At 40.7% G+C, this 26,427-nt stretch overlaps 1 protein-coding gene across 1 annotated transcript in view; it reads right to left on the bottom strand.

The window, feature by feature from the left end:
* Window positions 1–26,427, bottom strand: part of camkmt (calmodulin-lysine N-methyltransferase) — a 106,728-nt gene that overhangs the window by 32,257 nt on the left and 48,044 nt on the right. Inside the window, exons 4-5 of the mRNA XM_085183598.1 lie at window positions 2,660–2,720; window positions 1,286–1,337 (exon numbers count right to left, since the gene is read on the bottom strand). Coding sequence (XP_085039724.1) covers window positions 1,286–1,337; window positions 2,660–2,720 — 113 coding nt within the window. The remainder of the gene's footprint in view (window positions 1–1,285; window positions 1,338–2,659; window positions 2,721–26,427) is intronic.

The following is a 26,427-nucleotide window of genomic DNA, read 5'->3' as shown; positions in this document are numbered from 1 at the left end:
CTAATTAGTAAAATACAGTATTCATAAGTTTTTCTCATAAACCAAATACGTAAATCTGTGCAATGAAAGCACAACCTAATGCAGAGTCTAGGATTATAAGATGTACGTTTCTCCTGTTGTATATGTAAACATATTGTTGCTTTTGGCATTTTTGGCATTTTAATCTAGAGCAAAATAATTATAAAGAAAGTAAACTGAAAACAAAGGAGGGGGGGGAATCAGTGCTCACATGGACAACATGTGGTGAATGTGGTGTCAGTGACGGATGAAAGAGGGAAGAAGAGAAGGAGAGGTGTGAAGGAAGGATTCCATCTCAAGCCACCAATGTCAAAACATGGTGTATTGACTGCCAAGAGATAAAACCCAGCTTTCAAACACACACACACGCACGCACACATAGAATGGCATCTAACAGATCGATGGGACGCTGACGCCTGCTATGTGGAGAAGCCCTTAAGGCCCTGGCTAATAAACCCTATGGCTGACAGACTGCAGCACACCTGCAGTGTGTGTGTGTGTGTGTGTGTGTGTGTGTGTGTGTGTGTGTTTGTAAATACCTGAGTTGAGCAGTTAGAATGAATATTTGTGCTGAATGAAATTGTATATATCATGCTGAAATTATCCAGTTATCATGTTTTCACAACGTTCACATCGTCTTTGTCAAATTCATAAGCTTCACAATTCTCCATGTAACATAAACTATGTTAGATGAGCTACAAAAATGCATTTTCAGTTGCAGTGGGTTTATTTATTTATTTTTTTTATAAATATGTAAGATTTGGAATTTCTTTTTTTAGGGTGCTGGGCAAACTGCATCAGTCTAGCATGTTTTCGACTGTGGGAGAAACCCTGAACGAGCACAGGAAGGACATGCAAACTTCACATGAAATGCAAAATACCTCTATAGTGTGGTACTGAATAACATTTTGAATGAAATTTATAAATTTTCTAACTGCCGAGTCCTCCTAAATGGCAGTGTGGACATACTGTGGAGATGTTCAGGCAGTTGGGCGCTAAACAAAAGCAGAAGCTGTTTTATTAACTCTGAACAGTAGTGCTTAACTTAATTAACATCATCTAAGTAGAGAGTTCCTATGCATATACCCGTAAAGGTACACACAGATATACAAACACAGACAGATGCCCACAAGCAGTAAATGATAGTGTCTGAATAGGTATGGATACTCCGTGCACATGCTGTGTGTGTATTGATCGTTGAGGGTTTGTTTCATTAAGCAAGCCAAGCTATTTCTCTCACAGAAATATCTGTGTGTATCTCACTTACCATGAGCCCACCAAGGCAAGTCATACCTCCTCCTAACTCACACACTGCACCCCTGAGAGACAGATGAAAAAAGAGAGAGACGAGTTGGAGTGAGATTCACTTTGCTGAGCCAAACCAGCAGTTTAGTACTAAAACACACACTTGAGTTCATACTGTACAGTAGATGCACACAGATGTAGATACACACTCGCGCACACACGCATACTATCATACAAACACTAGAACACACACACACATGGGAAACACAGCAGGGTAAGAAATATCAATTCAACCATCAACCTGAAAGCCAAATATTGAACACTGAGAAGCACAAGCTCAATCAGCGGGAAATCTGAGGAATACACACACACACACATCCACACCAGACACCCAGAGTCCTGTAGCTCGGATGCTCACTCAACCCCTCTTTCCATCCTCTTCCTCCTTTCATCTCCCTTCCCCTCCATCTCAACCGCTGTCCTCTTTCATCCCTCCCTGCCTCCCTCCCTCGCTTGCTGACCTTCACTTCGCTGCTCTGATCAATACCCCTCTCTTCCTTGTCTCCCGCCTCTTGAATGTTAAAACAGGAAATCAAAGGGTGACGTTCCACCTTGAGTGGAAATCAAAAGTGCCTGGGTGCTTTTCAGCCCAGTGCCACAGGGCAGGCTGATGCTCAGCAGACAAGAGCAGGGGAAAGAGCAGCACAGAACAACAGAGTGGCGCAGAAAGGTCCAAGCATTTACTGCAGGTGTAAGTCTGATTTACATTTGAGTGACTTTCAGAAAGCCCGCGTTTCAGACTGATTTTCTGCCAATTAAATTTATGAACTTTATAAAAACTCTGCACTGTTAAAAGGTCAATTAAAATATTACTTAAATCTCAAAGTAGAATAACAGAAATATTCTGGTGTATTAAATGTGTTACCCTTCCCACTTCGACTTTACTTTCCTCCACCTTCCTTGGAGTGATTTGTAATTTCAATTTTCTCCTTAATTTTACTGAAGAGTAGACGCATTTTAAAGTCAGATTTCTATTATTTCTCTATTGTAGTTTAACAATCTGTCAGTGCAAAAAAGAAAGTATTGCTTTCCAAAATGTTTCAGAGAAAGAATGATGGTGATCTTTTTGTTCCATTATCATAAAACAGCTTCCTGTCATAAGTGGGGTATTCATGTAGAAAAATATGGTTGAAAGTAGGGAGTTATATATGCTGCAAAAGATCTTTCTGAATACCTCACTTTTTTACAATAAAATAAAAATGAACGTTTAAGTTGTAAATATTTTACCGATGTCATACTACAGAACTTATAACTGCTGTTAGCTTTTGTGCATTTGGGGAAACGGGTGAGTTGTTTGTCGATGGAGTGAGGAGTTCTAAAGAGAGGAAAAACTCACTTGAACATGTGACGTTTCTGCAGACAGCAATGCGCCATCACCTCTTCAGATGGCCACACACCTATATCAGAGAGACCAAGACAGTGCATGTTATTTACAACGCCTGACTGGTGTTACATGTTACAAACGTCTATCTTGCATATCTACAGTGATAAAACGCTTTGATATCTTTACCAAACATTAAAAGAAATGAATATTGATACATAAAACCCAAAAAAAACAATGAGTGTTCAGTGAAACATAATTGGATGCATTGTTTTTTTTTTCTCCAGTCTCTGTTCATTTGCTTCTCTTGTGCTTTCCACCTTGCCTGTGATCCAAGGCTTCTCTGTCTGTTTGTCTGTCTCCACGTCTGTCCTATCCTAAATCCTTGCCACACACTCTCTCTCATTGGGCACTGTGTATGCAAGTGTGTGTGCCTGAATGTGCGCGTATGTGTATGTGACAGGGGGTCCAGTGGGTGATAATCACAGCGTGCAGGCCTGTCTGGCTTATCACCTACTGTCAGCCCTTCTTCTTCTGCCGTGCATGTAACGCACACTAAAACGTGCACACTTGCATCCTCTGTACCGTTTCCCCTCTCTCTCAGCATACACATATATACCCGGTGACAAATACACACATCTTGGCAGTAGAAGAAGTAAACATTCATTTGAATAAAACTTCAGCTTTTTGCTTCTGGCTTTGAACAAGAAGGTTCGCCTTGGTGCTGTCTGTGTGTATTTGTGTCTGTGTCTGTGTGTATCACATGTGAATTTGTGTGTATGAGCGTGTGCTTGTGCGCTTGTGTGTTTGCGCAGGTTTGTATGAGGGAGTTGTTTAAAATAGAGAATGAGGGGATATAGAATGAGTTTCAGAAAGCAAGCAAGCGAGGGATACAGAGATAGAAAATGAGCAAGGTAACGAGAGAAAACTGGGGAGGGGAGGGACGGAGGAGGAGGAGAGAGAAAAGGTGGTAGTCGATATAATAAGCGGCTTACAGGCGGTCTCTGTTCACCTCATGGGGTAGACATCACTGCTCTCTCGCTCTCCCTCTCTATGGCTACCTCTCTCACCCGCTCTCGCTCTAACTCTCTCTCTTTCCTCTCGCTCCGGTCTGCCAAGATTAGCTCAAGCAAGCAGGATTTAATAATGCCTATTGATAAAATGTCCAAATATTCCTTTCCCCCATTAAAAAAAAGAAAAAAAAACACGCTTTCTACATCTCACACACACACACACACACACACATAAAAATACAATGACAGCCAGAGTAGCTACACTTCTAGAAAGTGTCAAGACATTCAAGGCTGAAATACAGTGACATTTTAAATTTCATCTGTTACTCCCCTTTACTCAGGAGCTTGCCACACAGTATGGAAAACTTTATGCTGTCAGGCAACACGCTGGTCAGTGGCACAAAGGTAGAGCAATGCTGGAGCTCGTCATGCAAGTAACTGTTATGTGACATTTTCTTATTATTAATCTAGTTTTACTCTTAAAAGTTAAAATCACGCATTGTGTTAGCCATCATTAATTTAGATAACAAGTAATTTACTCAGGAAGCTGAGTAGGTTTACTCAAACAACAGTGAAAAAAAATGTATGATAAAATTTTCAGTTCAGTTCAATTCTATTTTACTTATATAGCATCAAATCACAACAAAGTCACCTCAAGGGTCTATATAGGGTTTGCAACAATCAGACAACCCCTTGTGAGCGAGAACGTGGTGACAGTGGGGAGAAAAAACTCCCTTTTAACAGGAAGAAACCTCCAGAATAACCAGGATCAAGAAGGGACAATCATCTGTTGTGACCGGTGGGAAGAAGACAGGGCAAAAGACACACTGTGGAAGAGAGTCAGAGATTAATAATAACTAATGCAGAGTGGTGTTGATAAAAGGTGCGTGAAGAGTGCTTTATGGGAAGACCCCAGCAGCCTGGGCCTATTGCAGCATAACTAAGGAAGGATTCAGAGTCAGCTGATCCAGCCCCAATTATATGCTTTATCAAAAAGCAGTTTTAAGCCTAATCTTAAAAGCAGAGAGATTGTCTATCTCCTGAATCCAAACTGGGAGCCGGTTTCACAGCTCACAGTTTTTCATACGATAAACAATTTTGTACCATATTGTGAGTGTTTTCAGCATGAGGACATTGTATGTGACATAAACCGCAGCTCCAGGGTGTGCCAAAAAAGAAAAGGGTCAGCTAGAGCAACGATGAAGCTCATTGTGGGCTTATCTTTGCGAGGAATTTGGTTAAAATTACACACTGTAAAATATATATACACATTATACTGGATATTGTCTGTCTTCAGAAGCATCGCAGTTCTCCCTTCAACTTTGATCCTTTTCTTTCTGATTGTATGCTCACATTATATTTAATAGCATGAGAACCCAGACCTTTGCCCCGTCAAATAACAGTTTAGCCCCTTCCCTCTACGTCAACAGATGACACTTGACATAAAGGGTCAACCAGAACATCTTGAGCAGATGAACAGTAGAGGGTGGTAATGTAACATTAAAGCGGGTATGTGCTACTAAAAGCAGAAGTAAAAATTAGGCTCTTCACACTTTCATCAGCTGCTGGCTTCTGATCATGTATACAAATCATGACAAATCTTTCCACCATAAAAGACTATGTGTCACTTTGCTATATAGAAAATAACACCAGTTAACAGAGTATCTAAGAGTTCAGTTCAATCACAATAATGTAAAATCCCCACTTTCATCACTTTTATTGAGCCAGTCGTCTAACTGTTGCCCACACTCCCTCACACAACAAAGTCTATTCATACAAGGTTTTGTGCATATGTAACGCAAAAGTGCGCACACATGTTTGTGAGAGTAAGACACCACTGGGTAATGCAGCTTTGTAAAGCAATATGTGACTCTGATGGTTAATCCCCAACTCCAATAACATTAATAGCCCAAGGTGATAAGAACTGTGTGTGCTTGCATGTGTGATAAGTATGTGGCATCTGTTTTTGTGTGTGTGCCTCCTAGGTCGAGGTGCACTGTAGGAAATGAAGGGATCAGGAGCAGAGAACAGATTACTCTTCCTACTCAGGATAATGAAATTATTTCCCACCTTCAATTACTAGATGAAGTAAGAAAGCAGCCCAGGTGTGTGTGTGTGTGTGTGTGTGTGTGTGTGTGTGTGTGTGTGTGTGTGTGTGTGTGTGTGTGTGTGCGTGTGTGTGTGTAATATATTTATCAGTCCCAGGAACTAAACCTTGTCACTACTATTATCCTGAAAACCATATGTGTGGCTACGGGACTGTGTGTTTGGCACGATCATTGTTAACTCTGTAAGATGTCATGTGGTTACTCAGGTTAATATAAAGCATTTTTCTCATCTAAAAACTCTGTGCATATATGAAATTTGCAGAGGGGAATTTCCAATTTTACTTCTATATATCATTGAAGTGTTCCTGCTGAGTTTCTTTTATTTTTCCTGTTGTTGTCCATACAGTTGCTCATTTTTGTTTGTTAAGCTACTTAACACTGACCTATCAATCGTTCAAGCATAATAAAGACACATAACTCATTGGATGACCCAGCACTGTGTCTATACATAACAGACAAAGACAATTCTTAATTCACTTGGATCTTTAAGCTCTATGTTAATAGCAGTTGGTTTTTATGAGAGGCAAATGGAACAGAAATGTTCCCATTTCTTTAGTTGAATCTATGAAAAATGTTGTTTGACAGGCATAAATGAGCATTTCTGCACCAATAAGGAGATTGCCAAAGAGTTATTAGCTGAGAACATCTCTGCTATCTCTGTTTGGTGCACAGCATGTCCTTAAAAAAATAAAACTAAGGAAACTGAACAAAGGAGGACAAAAGCAGAAGCCTGAAAAACTATCTATAGCAGATGAACGATATTTGAAAGTTAGGTCTCTGAAATTGGAAAGAATCCAGCAAAGCAAAACTTGAGAAATGTTTCTAAGCCTTCAGTTGATCTATTGTTCACCAGAGTAAGTGAGGCTGTCAATTAGCTTAAGGAATTCTTAACGAATGAAATGAGAACTGGGTTGGAAAACAGTGGGAACATGTTGTGTGGAGTGATGAATCCAAGTATGAAATCTTTGGTTCAAATCATGTTCCAAATGTATGGCGGATGTTGGGAGAGCGGTACAACCAGTGTCTACAGCCATGTACAAAACACAGTGGAGGCTTTGTCATGGTTTGGGGCTTTCTGGCAATTCAGCCAGTGGTGTTGGGGATCTTGCCAATATTAGTGGAACTATGAATACAGGAAAGTACATTTAGATTTCGATCCATCATGCAACCCCATCTGGAAAGTATCTGATTGACAATAGCTTAATTTTTCAGCATGGCAGCGATCACAAACACTCTGCCGGTGCAGTAAAAACATACAATGCAACGCTATCAGTCGTGATTTAGCCTCCCAGAGCCTAGACCTCAACATTATTGATATCTTGATATAAAACAGAACAAAAGGAAGCCAACATCCAAAGAAGAGCTTTAAATGTCATTCAAGAAGCACAGAGGAGTATTCCTGGTGACTTCTTAAAGAAATCACAAGAAATTTTGCCAGCTGTTTTGAAGAATATGGGTTATTATAACAAAAATTGCCTTTCAAGCTCATTAGAACTGCAAGAACTCTATATACTGTATTTCCATATATTTTTGAACATGTTTCAATAGATTACTGGAACAATTTCCTATTTTCCTAGAAAAATAGAAATGAGGGTTCATGACGTTTGCACAGTCCTGCATCCCAGAACACAGCAGTTTGTTTAAGAATAAATTTATAATGTAATTATATATCCACCAAATGTACACCACCAAAGCCAGAAATACATATTTTCAATGAAGAAAACCTAACATGCAAAAATGCGTTGGATAAAAACATTTTTGTAGTTTTTAACTTTTCTTAAAACGTTGGCCTTGATTGCAAACATAACCCTATGGACCCTTTATAAAATAAGATATTCACCATGTTAATATTCCATGAGGTGAAGGTCCTGCTGAAATGTTAGTTTCTGCAATGCACTGAATCTAATGTATAGCAGAACTGTCTTCATTTGTTTTCATTCTGGTGACCACTAACTGACCCCAGTTACTACACAACTTACGGCAGTGCTAATCTGGCTTCAGTCAGTAATCACACGCACAGGGATAGAATTATCCATCTATCCTGCTGTTTTCTTGGTGCTGCCTTTCCAGTTGGCAGCAGTCTAGGAAAGGTAACCTGGTAACCCAGTTATCCTTTCCCTGCCTGTGTCCTCTGCATCTTCTTGCGGTATTTTGAGGCCAGGAAACTTAGCTAAAGGGTTATTTCAAGTATCTCAAAAGGGATCCAGGTATTATCATCTAACTAAGCCAAGATAAGCTAACAGTACTTGAGACGAGGCTTTTACTCTGTTCTCAATACCAAGAATTAATTAAACACTGCCGGAACACTTTCATTTGAAAGATAACAAGATCTGCTTAAGTTAGCTGGTGCTGAAAACAATCTAAACTGCTGCTTTTCAGACTGTGTAAACATTCACTCAAGTTCATTCATTCAAGTCAAGCTTTTTGCAGTTAGTTGGGTTTTCAGTCATCTCTTCTTTTAGCATGATAAAGGTCAGTTTAGTTATAAGACAACCATCATCTAATCATATACTGGTGTGTGTGTGTGTGGGGGGGGGGGGGGGGGGGGCTGTATATTTGTCTTTGCAACACTGGAGTGTGATGAGATATGAGCGACTGGTAAACAGTTTTCCTTAACAAGCAGAAATTTAGCTCGCTTTCCTTTCACTCGAGGAAATAAAATGTTTGTTTTCACATTTCTTTCATCTGCCACTGCCGGGTTTCCTGCTGAGGACAGAATACTCCTGTATAGGACTATCAAGAGGATAGCATGAGTAAAAGATGAAATAAAGGGAAAACAGGAGGATGCATAAGAAGAAGATGATGAATGGAGTTGAGAGGGATGTTTTGGGAAAATGAGGAGTGTAAAAGAGCAGTGGCATGAACTGGGTAGGAAGAAATATGAAGAAGTGATGGGTATGGGGTTAGAAAGTCAGGTCATAAAGCATCTGTTGAGTAATGACAGAACGCAACATAAGTAAGGAAAATGAAGAAGTGATGAAGAGGCGGAAAAGTGCAACACAGAGAAAGAGGTATGGGAATGAGAAAGGGCATAGGAGGGAGAGAGGTACGAAAGAGAGGAATGGATGATGAAAAAAATAGACTCCGGGCAGGGGGTGGTGGAGGTGTCAAGATGGGGGTTAAGTGGGCCATGATTTTGCTTTGTGCACGCACACACTACTACATACTGATACACACACCTCTCTGTTACTCTCTTATACACACAAGCAGACACACACACACACACAGTGTCTTTCTCTCCCCTCAGGCCTAGTATGTCTTCAGACTCTGTGGCTCTCTGGTGGTGATCTGTCTCCACATTAAGCGAAGCCTCAGATAATTCCTAAGCCTCCTCCATGGCCGATCCAATAAGGGATAAGGCTCTCGGCTGGCCATGATCAACTGACAATCTGTCCTCTCACATGGCCACTTTAGTGAAGGCCAGGATTACCCCAGCCAGCATAGGCAGGGTAAACACAGTTCATAAGACCACATAGCTGTGTGCATGTATGCTCTCTGTCTGTGTGGGTGAAAGAGAGAATCAGAGAGAGGGTGAAAGTAAAATGGTTAAGAAAGCCAGAAACAGACCAACAAAGAGTCTTCACAACGATGCAAGCATTTGTGAGTATGGGTGCTTCTGTCTGTGCATGGCATCACCCTGAGGCACAGGTGACCTGCTTCTAGTTCGTTTTATCAGCTGTGGATTAACAAAATCACACACGCACATACATATATATTGTATGTAGTGAGTAGTACCTCATACAAAAATTAAATTACTCTCTAAATAATATACTATAGTATATTTTATATATGTTGCCATCATACATCCACTATTGACAAAAAGACAAAAGTTATATTCACAGTGTGCAGACTTTCACTCCTCATAAACCGTTTGTTAATCAAGACTTTGATTCATTCTAGCCTCATAATCTCTCTATGCTCTCCTTTTCTTTCTCCCTCCCTTTATGTCAACCCCCAAAACCTCCCTCAGCCTGATTCTCATAGAGATCTCTTCCTGTTAAAAGGGAGTTCTTCCTCCCCACCGATACCAAGTGCTTGCTCACAGGGTATCTTATTGACTGGGTTATATCTAACATTGCTTTATAAAGTGCGTCAAAACCACTTTTATTGTGAATTGCTAGTTTATAAATAAAACCGAATGAATTTGATTAAATAGTAGTTTATGGAGTATTAGGTTTCTTCTGCTTATTGTGTTTTTAGTGATGTGTTTTTCTTACTAGAAGGTCTAACTGAAGAGAGCGGGTTATTTTGGCATTGCAATTGTACAATTCTAGTTATATATGACATATATCCTAGTAACGAAAATAAAACTGCAATCAGTTTAAATCATTATAAAGACCCTTTAACCTTATGAGTCTTCAAGAAATCTTTAAAGTAAGCTGCATATCAACAGGGATAAAGACCAAAAAGAACAAATGTAACTATTTTATTTTCTAGAATTTTACTAAGCACAAAAAGCACAATGATTTATGCCCTTTAGACCTTCATCCCCTGACAAATTAGATTAGATACTGCTTTATAAAAGCTCGAGCTATTATTAGCAATGTGTTAATATTAATAGCAATTACAAAATGATCATTCTGCCTTGCTGGTATGGTAAATACACATGCTGTGAATAGGCAGTTTAGATAGCCTATTCGCCTTTCACCAGAAGAGCCAGGCGGTGTGTGATAAGCATCGACATTCTAGCCAACAGAGTCCGCCTTGGAGACACTCCTGATCCCTTTTTCCATTGGAAAAGGCTCATTTTAGCATGCACTCACACACACACTGACACACCAGCACATGCACACAAACATGCACTCGCACACACGCTTGAAGGACTGTGCAGAGCTTCGATAAGCGTGGCCTCTCTCTCAATCTCTCTCTTTCTCTCTCCCTCTCTCTCTCTGAGTAAACATCGTTTTGGATTAGGCAGAGTATAATGAGAGCAGGGGGCTATCTGCCCACCACGCCTGCATTGTGGCCCCCCGCTCCTCTCTGAGGGGGCCGGTACCAATCTTTACTCTGCTATTTATCCCCCTCCTCTGATAGCTTACTTATCTGCAGCAAAATGCCAGGGCTGACTGCCTGTCTAACTGCTCCAATACTGTAACTGCCTGCACAGTTCTCTGCCCGCCGTGCGTTTGACTTCAAGTCTTCAAAAGCATTAAGACAAACGCATGTCTACATCTCATTTTATCTCTCCTCTACCTGTCTATCAGTATTTGTGTCAACATGAAAGATTCTTTTCTTGAACCTCATCTGCTGGTGGTTGTGGTTACAGAGGACAGTACTGCAGCAGGAGTGATATCATAGAGCAGAGCCTCAGCGTACAGCAGGGGTTCTCAAAGATTTGATGAGTGAGTGCCAATTTAGAGAGAAGGCCACACAGGAAAAATGTAGACATCAAACACCTTTTTCTTAGTGTCTGTAATGTGTCTGCTCTAAGGATGGGTGTTTATGTTACTCATTATAATTTTTGTACCGGTAATATATATTTTTCTATCCCAGTAGACACATAGAGATTAACCAAGTAATTATTATTTTAGATTTACCTCATTATTGTATTGTATTATAGTAAGTATAGCACTTTAGCAATTGCCAGCTTCAATTATAAAGCCCAGGAGACGATGACACATGATGAACAAGTGTACCTATAAGTAGTTGCATAAACTAAGTCTGTGCAACTTTTAAAGTTTAGGTACTCTTGCTTATCTTTATAGCTTTAACTATCACAAAAGCAGTGGGCCTTTTATTTTTTATTTTATTAAGCTCATGCCATCCAAGGAAGCATTCTGCATCCATGCTGAATTTCAACTTTAAAACTTTTTCAAGTCCAACTTTTGCTTTCTTTTCTAGAGGATCATTCTACTTGGTGAGAAAAGAGCTGGACCAAGAAGCCAAGCTGAGCTGTTGGATGTAGCGTGTTTTCTTTTCGGATTCAATTGTTGAATGAATGTAACAGTGGGCTACAGTTGGAGTGAAAGATGCACCGAGCTTGACAACAACATCGTGAACTGGCTTCCTTCACCACCTAGCCCATCATGGCTTGCACTTCTTGTGGACAGTGAATAGAAGAGAATGTGCACTTGATGAAATTACATGTGATGTGCAGGCATTGTGAGCAAAGGAACTGAGAGAAAGTTGGGCTTACAGGAGAGGAGTTGAATGAAGTATATCTATATCTGAAAAAGAAATAGACGGAGAGTGAGAGCAGCAGAGAATTACAGTGAGGGGGGAACAATCAAGTGGATGCAATGTGGCAAGAGACAGGAGGAGACAGAAACAAAGAGGGGGTCTGACATGTGGCTAATAGACATATCAGCACTGAGGTGTTGGGTTTAGCTGGCAGACGAGAGCTTTGCAGAGCTTCATTCATTGATTAGCATACGGAGAGTGGCATAGGGCCATGTGACAACCCTAGATTATGCTGTGCGCGGGCACGCACACACACACACACACACACACACACACACACACACACACACACAAAGTGAAGATTGCCATAGATTGCATCTCTCTTCTTCCTTGGAGAAAGGCAAGGATGTCAAATTACAGGGTGTCACCTGCACCAAGCTATCTACTTTCTTGAATGTTAATGTATAAACAATTAGGACAAGAAAAAAGAAGTGGGGAAGAAAGAAAGAACGAACGAACGAAAGACTTGTTCTTTTCAATGAGAAACATGCAGTGATAACCAACTAACCACAATTATACAGTGATATAATTAATATCAGGGTATTTCTTTATTTTACTGTCCTTAAATCCCATAAATTTCCCTCTCCCTATCAGATCAGCTCCACCTCCAAATGTCATGATGGAAGACAAAAACCAACGAAAATCCAACATTTTTTCAGTTTCCGTTTAGCTTCTGTGTCTCTCATGTCCTTTTCTATTCTGTTTTTTTTTTTCAGTACTTGAGTAGCATGTTATATGAATGTAATTTTCAGATCAATAACACTGAATTTCATTCCAATCTTAGTGTGATAAAGAACACTGCAACACTTCCAGGACTGCTCTTTAAAATTATTGTGTTTAAAAACAAACAATTGATATTAAGATCTGTAATTTAAATAAGATTATAAAATTTGAGCAGACAGCAACCATCAGCTTCTGTCTGAACCTGACCAGACTTCACACTGAAGATCTAGTGAAGAGAGCAGAGTCACCAACTACAACACAGGCACCGGTCTTCAGTGAGGCGACGTCCAGACCTGAAGGAGACGCATCACAGACACAACCAGGAGCAATCTCGTTGCTTTGTTGTTCCTTTGTTTTGTTTTTTAAATATCTACATGGTTGAACATTTGTGAATACATCTCCCCAGGTTCTAACTAGTTCTGACTTCTACTTCTACATCTGAGGTATCCAAGTAAGAACATTCAACATGCGCCAATTTAAAAATAGCAACAGTGCTAGAAGCTCTTTAGAAGTGCACAAGGAGATGCCTCTTAACCTGACAACAAAACCGCTACGTTAAGAATCAACTGTTTGCCGATATAAGAAAACAGTGAAAACTGAGTGTTTATGAATTTATGAATCAAAAGTCCCCAACCAAAAGATATTCTGTTTCCAACGACGCAGAGCAGAGAAATACAGCAAATTATCTCATTTGCATACTAATTTTCTGATGATCAACAAATCAATTAGTTAAGTCTTCACAACTGACAACTGAGCTTCATCTGCTGTCAACCATCAAACCTCCACAGCCACAACTATTATTTCTACCTTGAAGCTGAGATTGCTTACTGAAAATGCTTTTATAACACTTGAAGAAATGCTATTACATTTTTATATTTCACTTTTTCTGTCATGGTTGTCTCACTAAACTCACTAATATTCTCTTTCGCAGACTTTTTTGATATGTGACCTTCTCTTCCAGTTATACATAAAAAAGACCGACAGGAAATTATAACCTGAATTCCTACACCCACTCCACCACAAGTCAGTATGAGATAAGTAGGAATATAGCAGAGTGTGTATAATTTTCGATGAAAACATGTCTGCACTTAAGGATGAAGGTTTTTTTCTACTTCTGTGAGCTCATCAGCGTAGGAGAGAGGAGGCCATGGATGGGCTGTACACCAAAAAGACAGCAAAATTCAGAGAGAGGCAACTGACAAGAGGATAAAAAGATATATTCAGGAAGAGTTAGAGAGATGCGGAGTGGGTGAGGGGAAGAAAGGGGGGGTAGATATCCAGGGGTCTGCCCAACAACTGCACTGATGCTTTAAACATGAGACCCAGATTTTCTATCTCAGTGAAGAGGTGCCGAAGGAAAAAGAGAAGAGATGGATGAAGACATAATAAAAGGGAGGTTATAAGAACCAAAAGGAAGGGTGAAGGAGGTAAACACGGAGAGGCAGATCTGTTTAGGACTGAATGACAGCGATGCTGGGGGGCAAAATTGTCAAATTGACTGTGGCTTTGTTTTAACTGTGTAAGTAGACTGTGAATGCTCTTACTGTGGCAAAACAGGTATCACATATGCAAGTATTATCCAAACAACACCTGTAATAACCACAGGCAATATACACCTCCATGCATGTGAAGCTGATTATCCTGGTAATATATTTTTTTAAAATAACATTTTTTAAAGTTGGATCAAATTTCCACAATCCAAAAACATCTGTTTCACTCACTCACTAAAATTGCACATGTATGGCATCTTCCTTGAAAAGCTACATTAATTGCCCAGTCTTACCACACTTTTTGGTTATATTTGGTTGTTGTACTCACTTGTCAAAAAGATGACAGCTGTGTATCAGTTGATAAAAACTAACACAGGAGCAGTATTTTGTGCTTTAAGTCTGGATGAGGGTAGAAGGTGCTACAGAAAATATAGTAACTGTATATGTTTTAGCCACTTTAAAAACTAGCTGCCCGCCAAGGTGCTTCCAGTCCAGGACGAGCCAGCACCAAGCTGACCAAACTAAACCGAACGTACCCTTATTCAGTGTGATTATCTGGGAGTTTTCTTTTTTCTATTAGACATTAATAACTTTAAAAATTGCAAGTATTTCTACCACTGCTTTAGCGCAAAATCCACAGAAATCTTATTGACTTTGATCCCACTTTACTCTCTTCTCTGCTCCCTTCCTGTCTCTTAGTCTCAGTCCAGTCACTGAAAAAATATTAGAAAGATGAAAAGCAAAGCAAAGTAGTGACTGTGAACTGAATGTGCAGATGAGTCAAACGGGTGGGAGCAGCATTGACTGATAGGAGGTGAGATGGAGGTAGAGTGTTAATTTGGGAGGTTCATAAGAGGAAGACGAACCCCTGGGCTCTTTGTCACACTCTCTCTCTCTCTCTCTCTCTCTCTTTCTCTCTCTCTCTCAAGAGAAATAAATTGCTATGCAACAAACTCACCATGAGAGGCAGGCAAGTGTATGCATAGTGTGTGATACAGCGGTGCCTGTGTGTATTTCCAACTGAGTTAGTGTCCACGTGTGCGAGCGCATTCGTGTGTGTGTGACGGGCTGCCTGAAGGCTCCCTGTGTGCAGGCGTTTCATTGGAGAGGCAGATGAGCGGGGCAGATATCCTGGGGCGGCCTGGCAGTGGCCAGAGCTTTATCTGAGCTGAAACGATTTTAGCACTCCGTTTTGGAGCACTAACCCAGGAGCAATGTCAGCCCCTCCTGCTCCTCTTTCTTCTCCCTGCCCTCTTCTCCTCCATGCCTTTTTCTCTTTGGCAATTTCTTCTCTTTCCTCCTACTTATTTTTTCTTCTCTCGTTTTCTATCGCTGGCTGGATATTGGGTTGTAGATTTTAAGAAAAGATACTTTTTCATTCAGTTAATTTCAGATTAGTTTGTTCTTCGGTACATTTTTGAACAGAGGGAAAGAAAGAGCAATAAGGAAACAGGTCAGAGACTAAAACAAGTCAAGTCAGAAGCCCAAACTATGGGGAAGTTTTGTCTGTGATCCCCTTCAGTGGTGTGTCATTGTGCATTTCCTGCTACGACACCAATTAAGCTGGCTCTCTGGCTTCAACTCAGACATCAAACAGCAATCTTTAGTGAAATCACACAAACCAAAGAGCAGAACGTCACAATTTTATTGACATTGTGCACATGGATTCATTCCCCGGGATCAGCCAGATTTTAGTGGAGTGTTGCTGTAAGGGGGAAAGTTACTAAACCGAACTGAACTGCAGTGAGCACCATTATGTACTCATTAACAACATGTAATAATTGCAAGAGTTTATTCGGTCACAATAACAAAACTCTTCTTCCCTTTCTGCTCTATTCATCAGATTTATGTCTCTTTGACTTTCTTCTATTACCCAAATAAAATTCAAGTTAAAGGTCACCTGACTTTACACAGTAGAGGAGCACTAGTGGACAAGGTAAAGGCCCTGTGCAAGTGGAGAGTATAGGACTTCCAGTATAGGGAGAAATCTAACAGCAACCGGAGCACTGGAAGAGGTGAACGCCTGTACGGGGACAGAATGGCTGCTGACGCTAAATCAGGTAAGGTTTTCACAGCAGAGCTGCCAAACTCTTTTGACCACAAAGTGTAGCATTTATATTATTAAATAATCTGCAGCTTAATCACTTAACTGTCCATTATATAAAAACTTTAATGTGTATTAACAAATGATCCTCAGAACCTTCCCGAAATTAAGAATTTTATGAATAAAGACTGAGAAAAACACAATTTCTAGCATTTTATGTTATTATATGAATATTTACATAGTTGTAAAGGAATAACCTGCATCAAAAAAGAGGCACTTAAAGCAACATTTAAGGATATAAGAAGTTATCATAAGTCTAAGAAGCCTGAGAATTTAAATATAATATTATATCATATCATACATTTAAATATTACACGGGATATTGAATTAGTGTGATTTTAAAGCCATGCTGTATTGTCATTGGCTGTGTCTGGGTGTTCATGGCTCATTTTCTGACACAGACATAGACTTTTTGTTTTGAGCATCATTAATATTTAAGTTTTGCTCCTTGTTCTTATTGAAATATAGAATTGTTTTTATATATATATTGTTTATTTTACCTCTCCCCTGTCCTCTATATGTGCTCAGCCTGTTTGTTGAGTTTGAATTTGGGTATTTTCTCCTTCAGTTTCTTATATGCTTTGTTGTTCATTTTTATAGTTGTCATCTTGAAACTTTTAGGGGTTTTTTCCACAGTATTTTTGTCCCCAGTTGCTTTGTATTTATCTTTAGTCTTACAGAAGGGTTCCTAATTTTTCTCTTAGTGAACATGTTCTTGGTTAAGTTTTCTGTTCTTTGGATAAAAAATTTTTTTTATTCTAAACTCCAAGTTATTGTGAGCTACTCATTTTTTTGTATTTGAGTTAGTTCTCTCTGTGCTTCCTTTCTGTTCCTCCATCTGTTTAATCGTCATATTGTTTGTCCTTTGTCTTTCAGCGTTCAATCTTTCCTTACACGAAGTTAATCTTGTTTCTCTGTTTAGTTGTGCCTTACCTCCTGTTTTATTTTGGTAGTTATTGCCCTCTGTGTCTAGTTTAACTTCCCCCGTCTCATTATCCTTCGACTACGATGACCTGGATGACTGAGAACCTTCACAGACATACCCGTCTCATTATGTTAATTATCTTGACCTGTTGTTACCCACCTGTTTCCACACCCCTTATTAGCCCTCACTGTGTTCCTGTGTGTGTATATAGCCTTCTCTTTATGTTGTATGAACCTTGTCACATCATATTGTCTACGTAATCTGACTATTTGTTTCAAGCTCATCTGCCAAGTATATTCCTGTTTTTTCTTGTGCGTCATTTTGGATTCACACGATTCTCCTTTTTGGATCACTCGTATTCATGGACAATGAATCAGCCTTCTAATAAACATCACACTTGCCTCCCTGCATCTCTTAGGTTCAACCTCAGCACACTCCAAAACACAACATGCATAACTCCCTTTACGTATCTTAGGCTGACAGGATGTCACATCCCTGTCTGTAAAATCAGGTAGTATTCTGAATGCCACCTTAAACTGCTGGTTTTAAAGCTTAACATTAAGTTACATTGAATTTTCCCAGTTGGAGGTTGGACATTCACACTTAGCTGTCCGGCCAGGACTAATCCAAGTGCAGCCTCCAGCCACCACTCCAGGCCTCACATATTTACTGCCTTTTGCAAAATGTCCTATATTTTACATGAGGCTCTCAGGCAGAGGTACGCTGGTCTTCTGCAATCAGAGCCATTATCACACTGGGTTGATGGCAAAGGCTCACCAAGCAGCAATAGGGTGGATGGTACCTTTCCTGCCTGCTCCTACTCTCTCTTCTCATCTCCCCCCTCTCCCTCTCTCACTTTCCTAGTTCATTCCCCAACTCACCCCAGCACCACCATCGCTGGTCATCACTCGCTTTCTTTTCTCTCCTGCATTTACTTTGGCTGCCACATGGGGAATTAAGTGGTATTACGAGGAAAGGCTTCTAGCTGAGCTTAACTGCATTACATGAACAGGTAATATACCCTGAGAGTGTGTGAGAGAAAGCAACAGGATGGAGGGTGGAGGTGCAGGGGGGCACTGTGGGAGCGAGAGAAAGAGTAGAAGGGAGAGCAAAGAAAGAAAGGGGGTCTTAAGTGAATTGTCAACTCAAACGCTCTAATCACAGTGAAAGCTCTGGACAAAGAGCACCCACGGACGCCAACGGAGCACACCCTGGGGGCAACGAAAGGCCACTTAGCCCTCTCTGACTCCCCCTATAGCTTTTTCTGTCTGCTTCTCTCTCTTTCTCTCACAGGTCTCTTCAAAATAATACCTTCCACAACACCTGAGGGAGGAAGGGAGGCAGGGGAACAGAGGAAAGTACAGAAAATATAACAGATTTATCACACTTAATGTGTGAAATGTGCAGGCAAACAGGTCGGTAAAGCTAAAATTAGTACCACGTGAAACTTAGACATACTTTAACCAGAGCAACTTATTGGCAGTTTGCATGGATGAAAACTTCAGTTTTTAATCATGTTTTAATTAACAAAATTCAGTGAACTAAGGAACCTTGAAAATGTCCATATCTATTTATTTTTATTTATCAATGAATACCATACAAACCAGGAAACGGGGAAAAAAAAGAACTAAATCAAACCAATACTTGCTGTGGCCACCTCTTCCCTTTAAATGTGCAGCAGTTATATACAAGCTGGTCGTTTCAAGTATCTTTGAGAAATTGCTACAGTTTTCTGCGATTATGCGATAAGGGCTTTGAAGGGTCCATACCATCTGTTTCAGGACTTGTTGCTCTTTCCTCTCAAGCTAGTTCTTTACTTTTCCAGATATTTTTCAATTGCCATTACTGCAGGACAATTTCTGAGACCAATCAGATAGCAGCACAAAAACACTTGCTCCTGTGAAGCTAGGAGGAGTTTCTAACTGGGTCCACATGGGCCTCTACTCTGGCCCTTGGCAACTCTGCAGGACCCCCACTCTCCATAAAGCCCATAGGCAGATCACTGGCTCCCCAGGGCTAGGAAGCCATGATGGCTCTATTCAACAGTCCTACTAATGCTATGCTGATTGTCTGAGCACAGCTAGCATGTTGTGTGGCTAAGCACGGGTCATTTCCTCGTTTCTCCAATGTCTCTTTTCAAATGTCCAGGCAGGGAGGGCCTTTACTGGGGCGATGGGGAGCCGCTGATGGTGACTGAATAGTTTCTGAATGCAAGAAGTCAAACTGAAAAATCACAATTGTGTGCACATAGACAATCAGTGGAACATTGTTATAATACAGAACACAGAGATAAATAAAAAAAGAAGAAGAAAAATGTCTGTTCAACTCCAAGTAAAACACACCACAAAGTTACTCACACTACCTGCACAATGTGTCCATTGTGCAAAGTGACAAAGAGGCACTTATACAGCCATGCTGAAGCATAATGGACGTGCCCCTTGCTCCACTATTGTACCATGGAAAGCCTCCTCCTTCACACACTTGTGTGTATGTGCATATGAGGGCTCACTCTGAGTGAGATATTCACCTCTGTGATTTAAAGTAGCCAGATGAGCCTATCAGAGAAAAACAAATATTTCCATCATCGTTTCTTTACAGACACTTTATTTTCCTTGGTGTTCTAGGAACAAAACGTGACACATAGTCCAGTTTTTCAACAGATGGGACAGACGGATTGTCCAAACCAACTTTGGAGAAAGGCCAGTGTCACACAATTTCCATTTTTTTCTTCTTTTATAAAGAATGGACAGAAAAGGATATGGGAAAGACTACCTGAGCATTACACACCAAAAAGAGAGAACTGAGTAATTAGGAGGGGCATAAATGTGGTACAACAAGAAGAAAGAAAAACTTTAAGCCCAAGAGCAACTGAAGCTGCGTATATTTGTAAGTGTGTGTGAATTCATGTATCGCTAGTCCATCCATCCATCCATTCGCTTCTGCTTATCCTTTTCAGGGTCACGGGGGGTGCTGAAGCCTATCCCAGCTGTCATAGGGCAAGAGGCAAGGTTACCCTGGACAGGTCGCCAGTCTGTCGCAGGGCTAACACAAAGAGACAAACAACCATTCGCACTCACATTCACACCTAAGGGCAATTTGGATTAATCAATTAACCTATCCCCACAAACTTACCTGTATCACTAGTCTTGCACCTTACAGAGATCACGGCTCTGTAACTGGTCATAAAAGGGTGTAATGAATCATTTATATAACAACAACAGCAACTGGAGCTTAGGGTGCCAAGACTGTCTCTATCTGGCCAAACCACTAGTTTTTTGAAAGTGCTTTGTGTGTGTGTGTTCAGGTTTTACTGCAGAGAAACATAGTAAAGAGAGTGGTGGCAAAGTGGTGCACATGTGCCATCAGGTAACTAAAGTGATCAATCTTTCTGATTCAGCTTTGCAAGCAGTGATTGATCAATACCATCGTATTTTTCTACCTGTAATTTGTCAGAGCTGCATGTTACCATTTTGGAATTAAAATTCTCAAAACAACCAAAAAAAAAGAAAGCAGGAAATTAAACTGATTTTTATGAGCTGTTGCTTTTATGACAGTGCCCGGAAGAGCTCTCAGTGTTTCCTCCTCTGGTAATTTATGCTGTGTAACTCACGACAGTTTACAAGTGTGGCTTTAAACATGAACCGTGAAGAGTTTGGGAATGCTGTTGGGCACAGTGACAATTAAATGTCACAAGAAACAGCCATTCGGGTCACGGGGCATTGTAAACATCTTATGACTGATGAGTTTGCTAATGATTGTGCATTAGAATGGAAATTATAACTGCTTTTTTTTCCTTTTCTTTTGGGTGATGAGGTAGGTTTGACTGACTTGTTCTGCCTGTCTGACATCTGTGACAGAGGCAGGCCAACAATAGCAAACTGTCAGGGTCTTGAGATGAGTGAGCAGGAGGAAAGTGAGCGGGAGGAAAGTGAGCGGGAGGAAAGTGCGCACGCACGCGAACATTCACTCATACAGTCAGGGTTAGTATTTGATTGGGAGGAATAAGCTCCAGTCATCCTTTCTGCCACCCCTCTCTCTCTGTCATGCACACACACAGCAACACACCAGTCACCCCATCATCACCCAAGAAGACCAATTTGCTGCCACAAGTTACCAGCAGGGGCAGGGACAATGTCTGCTGTCAGTCAGTGCAGACAAGCCCTGTCATTGGTTTGGAGGGTTACAGATGTTGTTACAGATGGTGCTGCTTAGCTGATTTTTACTTAAGTAGAGAGCGACCTAAAGTCTGCACATAGACACACACAAATCCATATACACATGCAAACACACACTAAATTTTCTGAACACATATACAAAAACTCTTTTTCCATATACATCCACACAAAGGTACACACACAGAGACAGACACACACAGATACAAAAGAGGCTTTGAATAAAAAAAAAAGCAATATAAGATAGTGAATAAAAATGCATTGGGACTGCCTTGTATCAGACAAAAAAGAGCGACACTGAGATTAAGCGTCATACTGCTGAGAGAGAGAAACAGAGATGTGAATAGTGAAAGGCAAGATATCATCCATCCATTTTAAACAGGGATGTGCGGTGATTGAGTGAGCAACGCTGTGACTGAATCTATGTGTGAGCGTGCGTGTGCGTGTGTGCGTGTTTGCATTCTGGCCCTAGGGTCGTAGTGAACACACTGACACAAAATAAACAGCGCGCAATCTCCCGGCCTGTGATTGCTGCTCAGGTGTCAAGATAAGGCTTGGACCGGTGGCAGCCGAGACTGGCCGCCCACTTCACGAAAGGAAACAGCGAAAGAGGAGCAGAAAATAAGAAAAACATTCTAATCTTACTTTGTGTTTTAGACAAACTGTTAAACTAACTCATTAAAACAATTAAAAATACGCATACCAAATCAAACAGCCACACAGGCCAGCAGCAGACCGACAAGTCCATTGGTTAACGTGGTTTGTCTATGAACTCTGGCGCTTTCTTCTGTGAAAATCTTCAAAACATACTGGAATTTCAAATCGATATTAACTTCTTCTAAAAGTTTAGATAGTTTCGGTGACCCTCCAACCCAATATCAAGGACACAAATCGTTCCTATGTGAGTTGGACGTCTGGAACAATGTCTGACCATAATGCGCAGCTCCTCATTTAAAGCAACACAGCACATCAGCACAAACATGTGATCCCATCAAGCACAGCATTTTGCAGCCTCATGATCTGATCTATATGTCAAAGCATTCTCAAGTCAAATGTGAGGTCACCTATCTAACAGTGAAAAATCCTGCAACAGGACAAAGATCCCAATCAGCAAATCTACAACAGATTGACTGAAAAAGTAAAGAATCAATGCATCAGTCAAAGTCAAGACATCAGTCAACTGTAACTGTAATGCTGTGGTGGGACTTTAAAAGAGCTGTGCATAAACCTAAAAAACTGAAGTTATAAAGAGGAGTAGTAAACTAATAAAGTCATAAAAAAAGATTGCTTATAAAGTTAATCTACTGAATCATAGGGTGTGCTGTTTTTAACTGCAAAGGGGTCATATGAAAACTGCACACTAACGCACCTGGTTAATTTTTTTTTTACATTCTGACCAGACCAAAATCAAGCCTTAGTAGCTATTCCGGGCATTACCCCAAAGCAACAATTCTAATTTGGGGGAAAAAAGAACGAAAAAAACCCCAGTTTGAAATTATCCGAGGGTCTGGCAGCAGGTTATGAATATTAAGCTTCTATCAGTTCCCATTAACCGATACGTCTCAACAAAAACTCCTGATTTTGTCCCACAATTGCGCAGATTGGTAAAAGCGGAAAAGTGAAAATATTTACAATCTGAGCCCAGGAGGAGTCTGAGCACAAGGAACAAAAAATTACGTTCCTATCCGAGGACGTAAGCGCCCACCCACCCCCGCGAAATGAATATTTCTCATCACCATATGAATATTGCAGGCGTGACAAGTGCACGTAAACACACACGGGCAGACTGCTTAAATCCACTCACTGGGAGCTATTAAGTCGTCAGGCAGCACAGAGAGGCTGACAGAGGAACGAAACAGTGTGCAAGTATGTGTGCACGGTGACAGGGAAGAGAAACGATGTGGCAGGCCACTGAACAGAGCATCTACAGAGAAAGAGAGAGAGTGAGTGGACAGGCAGGCAGAAAAAAAAAAAAAAAACAGAGAAAAGAATTCCTGGCAGACTGCTAATTTTACTTGTCGTAGAGAAAAAAACCCAACCCGTGCTCAAACTGTCAACGTCAATGTCACCTCAAAACCTACAGGAAGGTGTGTGTGCGTGTGTGCGCATGGGAATAGGAAATTTGTGTGTCGACGGGATCCATGAGGAGAAAACGGCAAAGACAGTGCTTGTGCAGCAGGTGTGAACGGGAGTGGTATTTTGGGATCGTGTGCGTGTACTGTGCGCACATGCAAAACAACTCATATGGTACTAGCCAACTCCCTGATGACAGATTCACTAAGGAAGTTCATTCAATACAGTGTGTTGGAGTTTGTGTGTGTGAAGGTGGGTGCCTGAGGAAAGAGCCGACTACTTCCTCAGATCAATGAAGAAGCTGCCAAGGTGACCGCGTCTGTCTGTCTAATAATGCTTTCACCTGTGCCATTCTCTTTCTTTTAAACTCTTTTCATGAATTTTATTATTTCCAACACCTCTCCAAATGACATCCTCTAACAGTTCAATACTTTAGCTATCATTTATCTATTCAAATATTTATGTACAGCCTGCGGATGGCAATGTGAGTTAGCTACTCAATTAGCCAGTCTTCGTCCCCCTGATCCATTTCGGACCCTGCTCCAAGGCTTCCTATTTGAACCTGCAGGCACTGCAATCAGAGTGCAAATCAGAATAAATACAAAAAAAATTACCATAAAAATGTAAAAAGGAATCTAGGGGGAAAAAAACATATGAAAATCATATTTTTGTCATGGCAAGAACAACATGTTGATCAGCTTTGAACACCTCCCTACACATTGCATAGTTAGTTAGCACTGTTACTTATCTAATATGCATAGATGGCACTATAAAAATACATTTGTCTATGCATTTGATTTACTTTACACACAACACATTATATCATACTTCTCCTTTACCTCTTGCTAAGAATGACTAATCAAGTTTTGCAACCCAACCTTTATGACCTGGTTATCCTGGATATGGATATCATTAATATAGACGCTTTTAGCATTTCCGGTCCTTCTCTTTTTAGACAACCTACTATGACGCAAACATAGAAACCCCATTAAATAGAAAAAAATGTTCTGCTGCCTGGCCTTGAGATAATGAAATAAGAATTCCTGTGAGTGTCTGAGCAGAGATGTGTAGTTTATATGTGCTTTTATAAACAGAAAGAAGCATCTAACAGTTGTTACTAAACCATTTTGCAAAGTAACATTTTTTCTCTACAATATTCAAATATGACAGGTACAATTTAGGAAACTCTTGTTTAAGGCTGGATTAGGAAAACAATATATGTAAGGTATGAAAGAAGCTCAAGAGACATAAAATTGAGACATAGTACCATGCAAACCAATTGCAATGACAACCGTACATCTGCATGCAACTTCTCTCTTGACTCAAATCCTTGTGTTGTTATTTACTCTTATAACTGAATAAAAGCCAAATAAATTCAACTGACTTGGAGGTCATCCTGGCAGCTCAGAAAGGTTCCTCAAACTGAGCAGAAAAAGCTGTGACGTCAACCAGTAAGTGGGCCAGGGGTCTATCAGTCCGCGGATCTGTTAGGCTTGTAACCTGCGGCGACAGGTCCTTAACGCGCCGCGCTGACAGAGCCGTAACAGATGCCCAGCTAAGTGCCTGATTAAACCTTAATGTGCAGAAGGAGCTGTGTGTGACTGTGGGGTTTTTTACAAGTGTGTATGTGTGTGTTGCACAGTGTGAGGGAGAACATAAGATGGGCGCCAGCCCTCCAGCGAGAAAGAGGCCATGCCAGCTGCTTCTCTCCCCAGAGACGGAGCCCTGAAGCTGGGCAGCGAGGCAGGGTAGTCAGGGTAGTGAGGGGAGGCTCTATGGGGCCATGGCACAGTCGCAACACAAGTGGCATATGCGACATGACACTCCACTTATCAAATGAGACTTCATTTTCTAATTATAATATGCTCGCATACTCACCATACACCCATACACACAAAGGCATTTTCAAATCCTAAACAATGGGTTAGTGCTTGAAGTGAATCCCAAAGCTATTTTTGAAAAAACATCGTCAACAAAGTGGAGAACAAACTGAGAACTTAAGCTTGTTTGAGCATGACTGGCATCTGACAATGAGCCATACACTTTAACCAAAGTCTCTACAACTTGGGATGTGTTATACTTGACACAAGTCCTGTAAAACCTACGATACATATTTGGATATTTTTGGAAAGATCAATTTTCCTTTGACGCTTAATGTTTGCATAAGTTTTTAGTGATTTGCTTTTAAATAAGGGAACACACTGTGAAATTAATTTAGCTTGTTTCTCTGGCTGGAAAGTGGAGGCGCTCTTCATTTCCAGAGCAAAGAATATTATTAAGGACAGATTAGTCTGAACATTTAATGAACATCAGTTTTTACTTCAAACATTTCTTATATAAATGCACTCAAATATTAACTTAGCTTTCGTGAATGAGACTGATATTGAGTGTGTTTGCGTGTGTCCGGGAGGTATGAGTAGTTTTGTGGATCAACAAGGCAACAGCCAATAATTTACCCACTGACAGAAAATTTCATCTGCCCATCATCCTACACCTCCCTCCCTGCGTCTCTACCTCCATTCCTCTCTCTCACTGATTATGCCGTCAATACGGTGCGGATGAGAGGAGCTGACAATTGACCAGCCTGGATCAATATCAGCTAATAAGCATGTCAGGAGAGAGGAGAAAAGAGCAAGGAATCGACTGAGAGAGAGAGAGAGAGAGAGAGAGAGCGAGGATGAGTGAGACAGAGAGAAAAAGCTAGTTTGATCCAATTCGGCAGCTTGGCGTGTGGAGGTGTAAGTGGGATGATTGGCCTGTTATTGCTGGTTTAATGTTAGGCAATCAGAGCCATAGTGGTCTAGATATCAACAAACATCCATCAAATTGTCCCTTCTTCGTCTTGATACCACCTCCTCTGCCTGGCCCCGCCTGGACGCCGACAAACAATACGACAACAACGAGATGCGAGCAATGGTGCCGTTTAAAAAAGCCCCAGGGAGGTTGAATTGATAGCCTCGCACTCACTGCACGAGCCAAAAGAAAACACGTTTGT

The sequence above is a fragment of the Neolamprologus multifasciatus genome, chromosome 13 (genome assembly GCF_963576455.1).
Source record: "Neolamprologus multifasciatus chromosome 13, fNeoMul1.2, whole genome shotgun sequence".
Classification (NCBI taxonomy): Eukaryota; Metazoa; Chordata; class Actinopteri; order Cichliformes; family Cichlidae; genus Neolamprologus; species Neolamprologus multifasciatus.
This window is presented reverse-complemented; position numbering and strand designations above follow the sequence as displayed.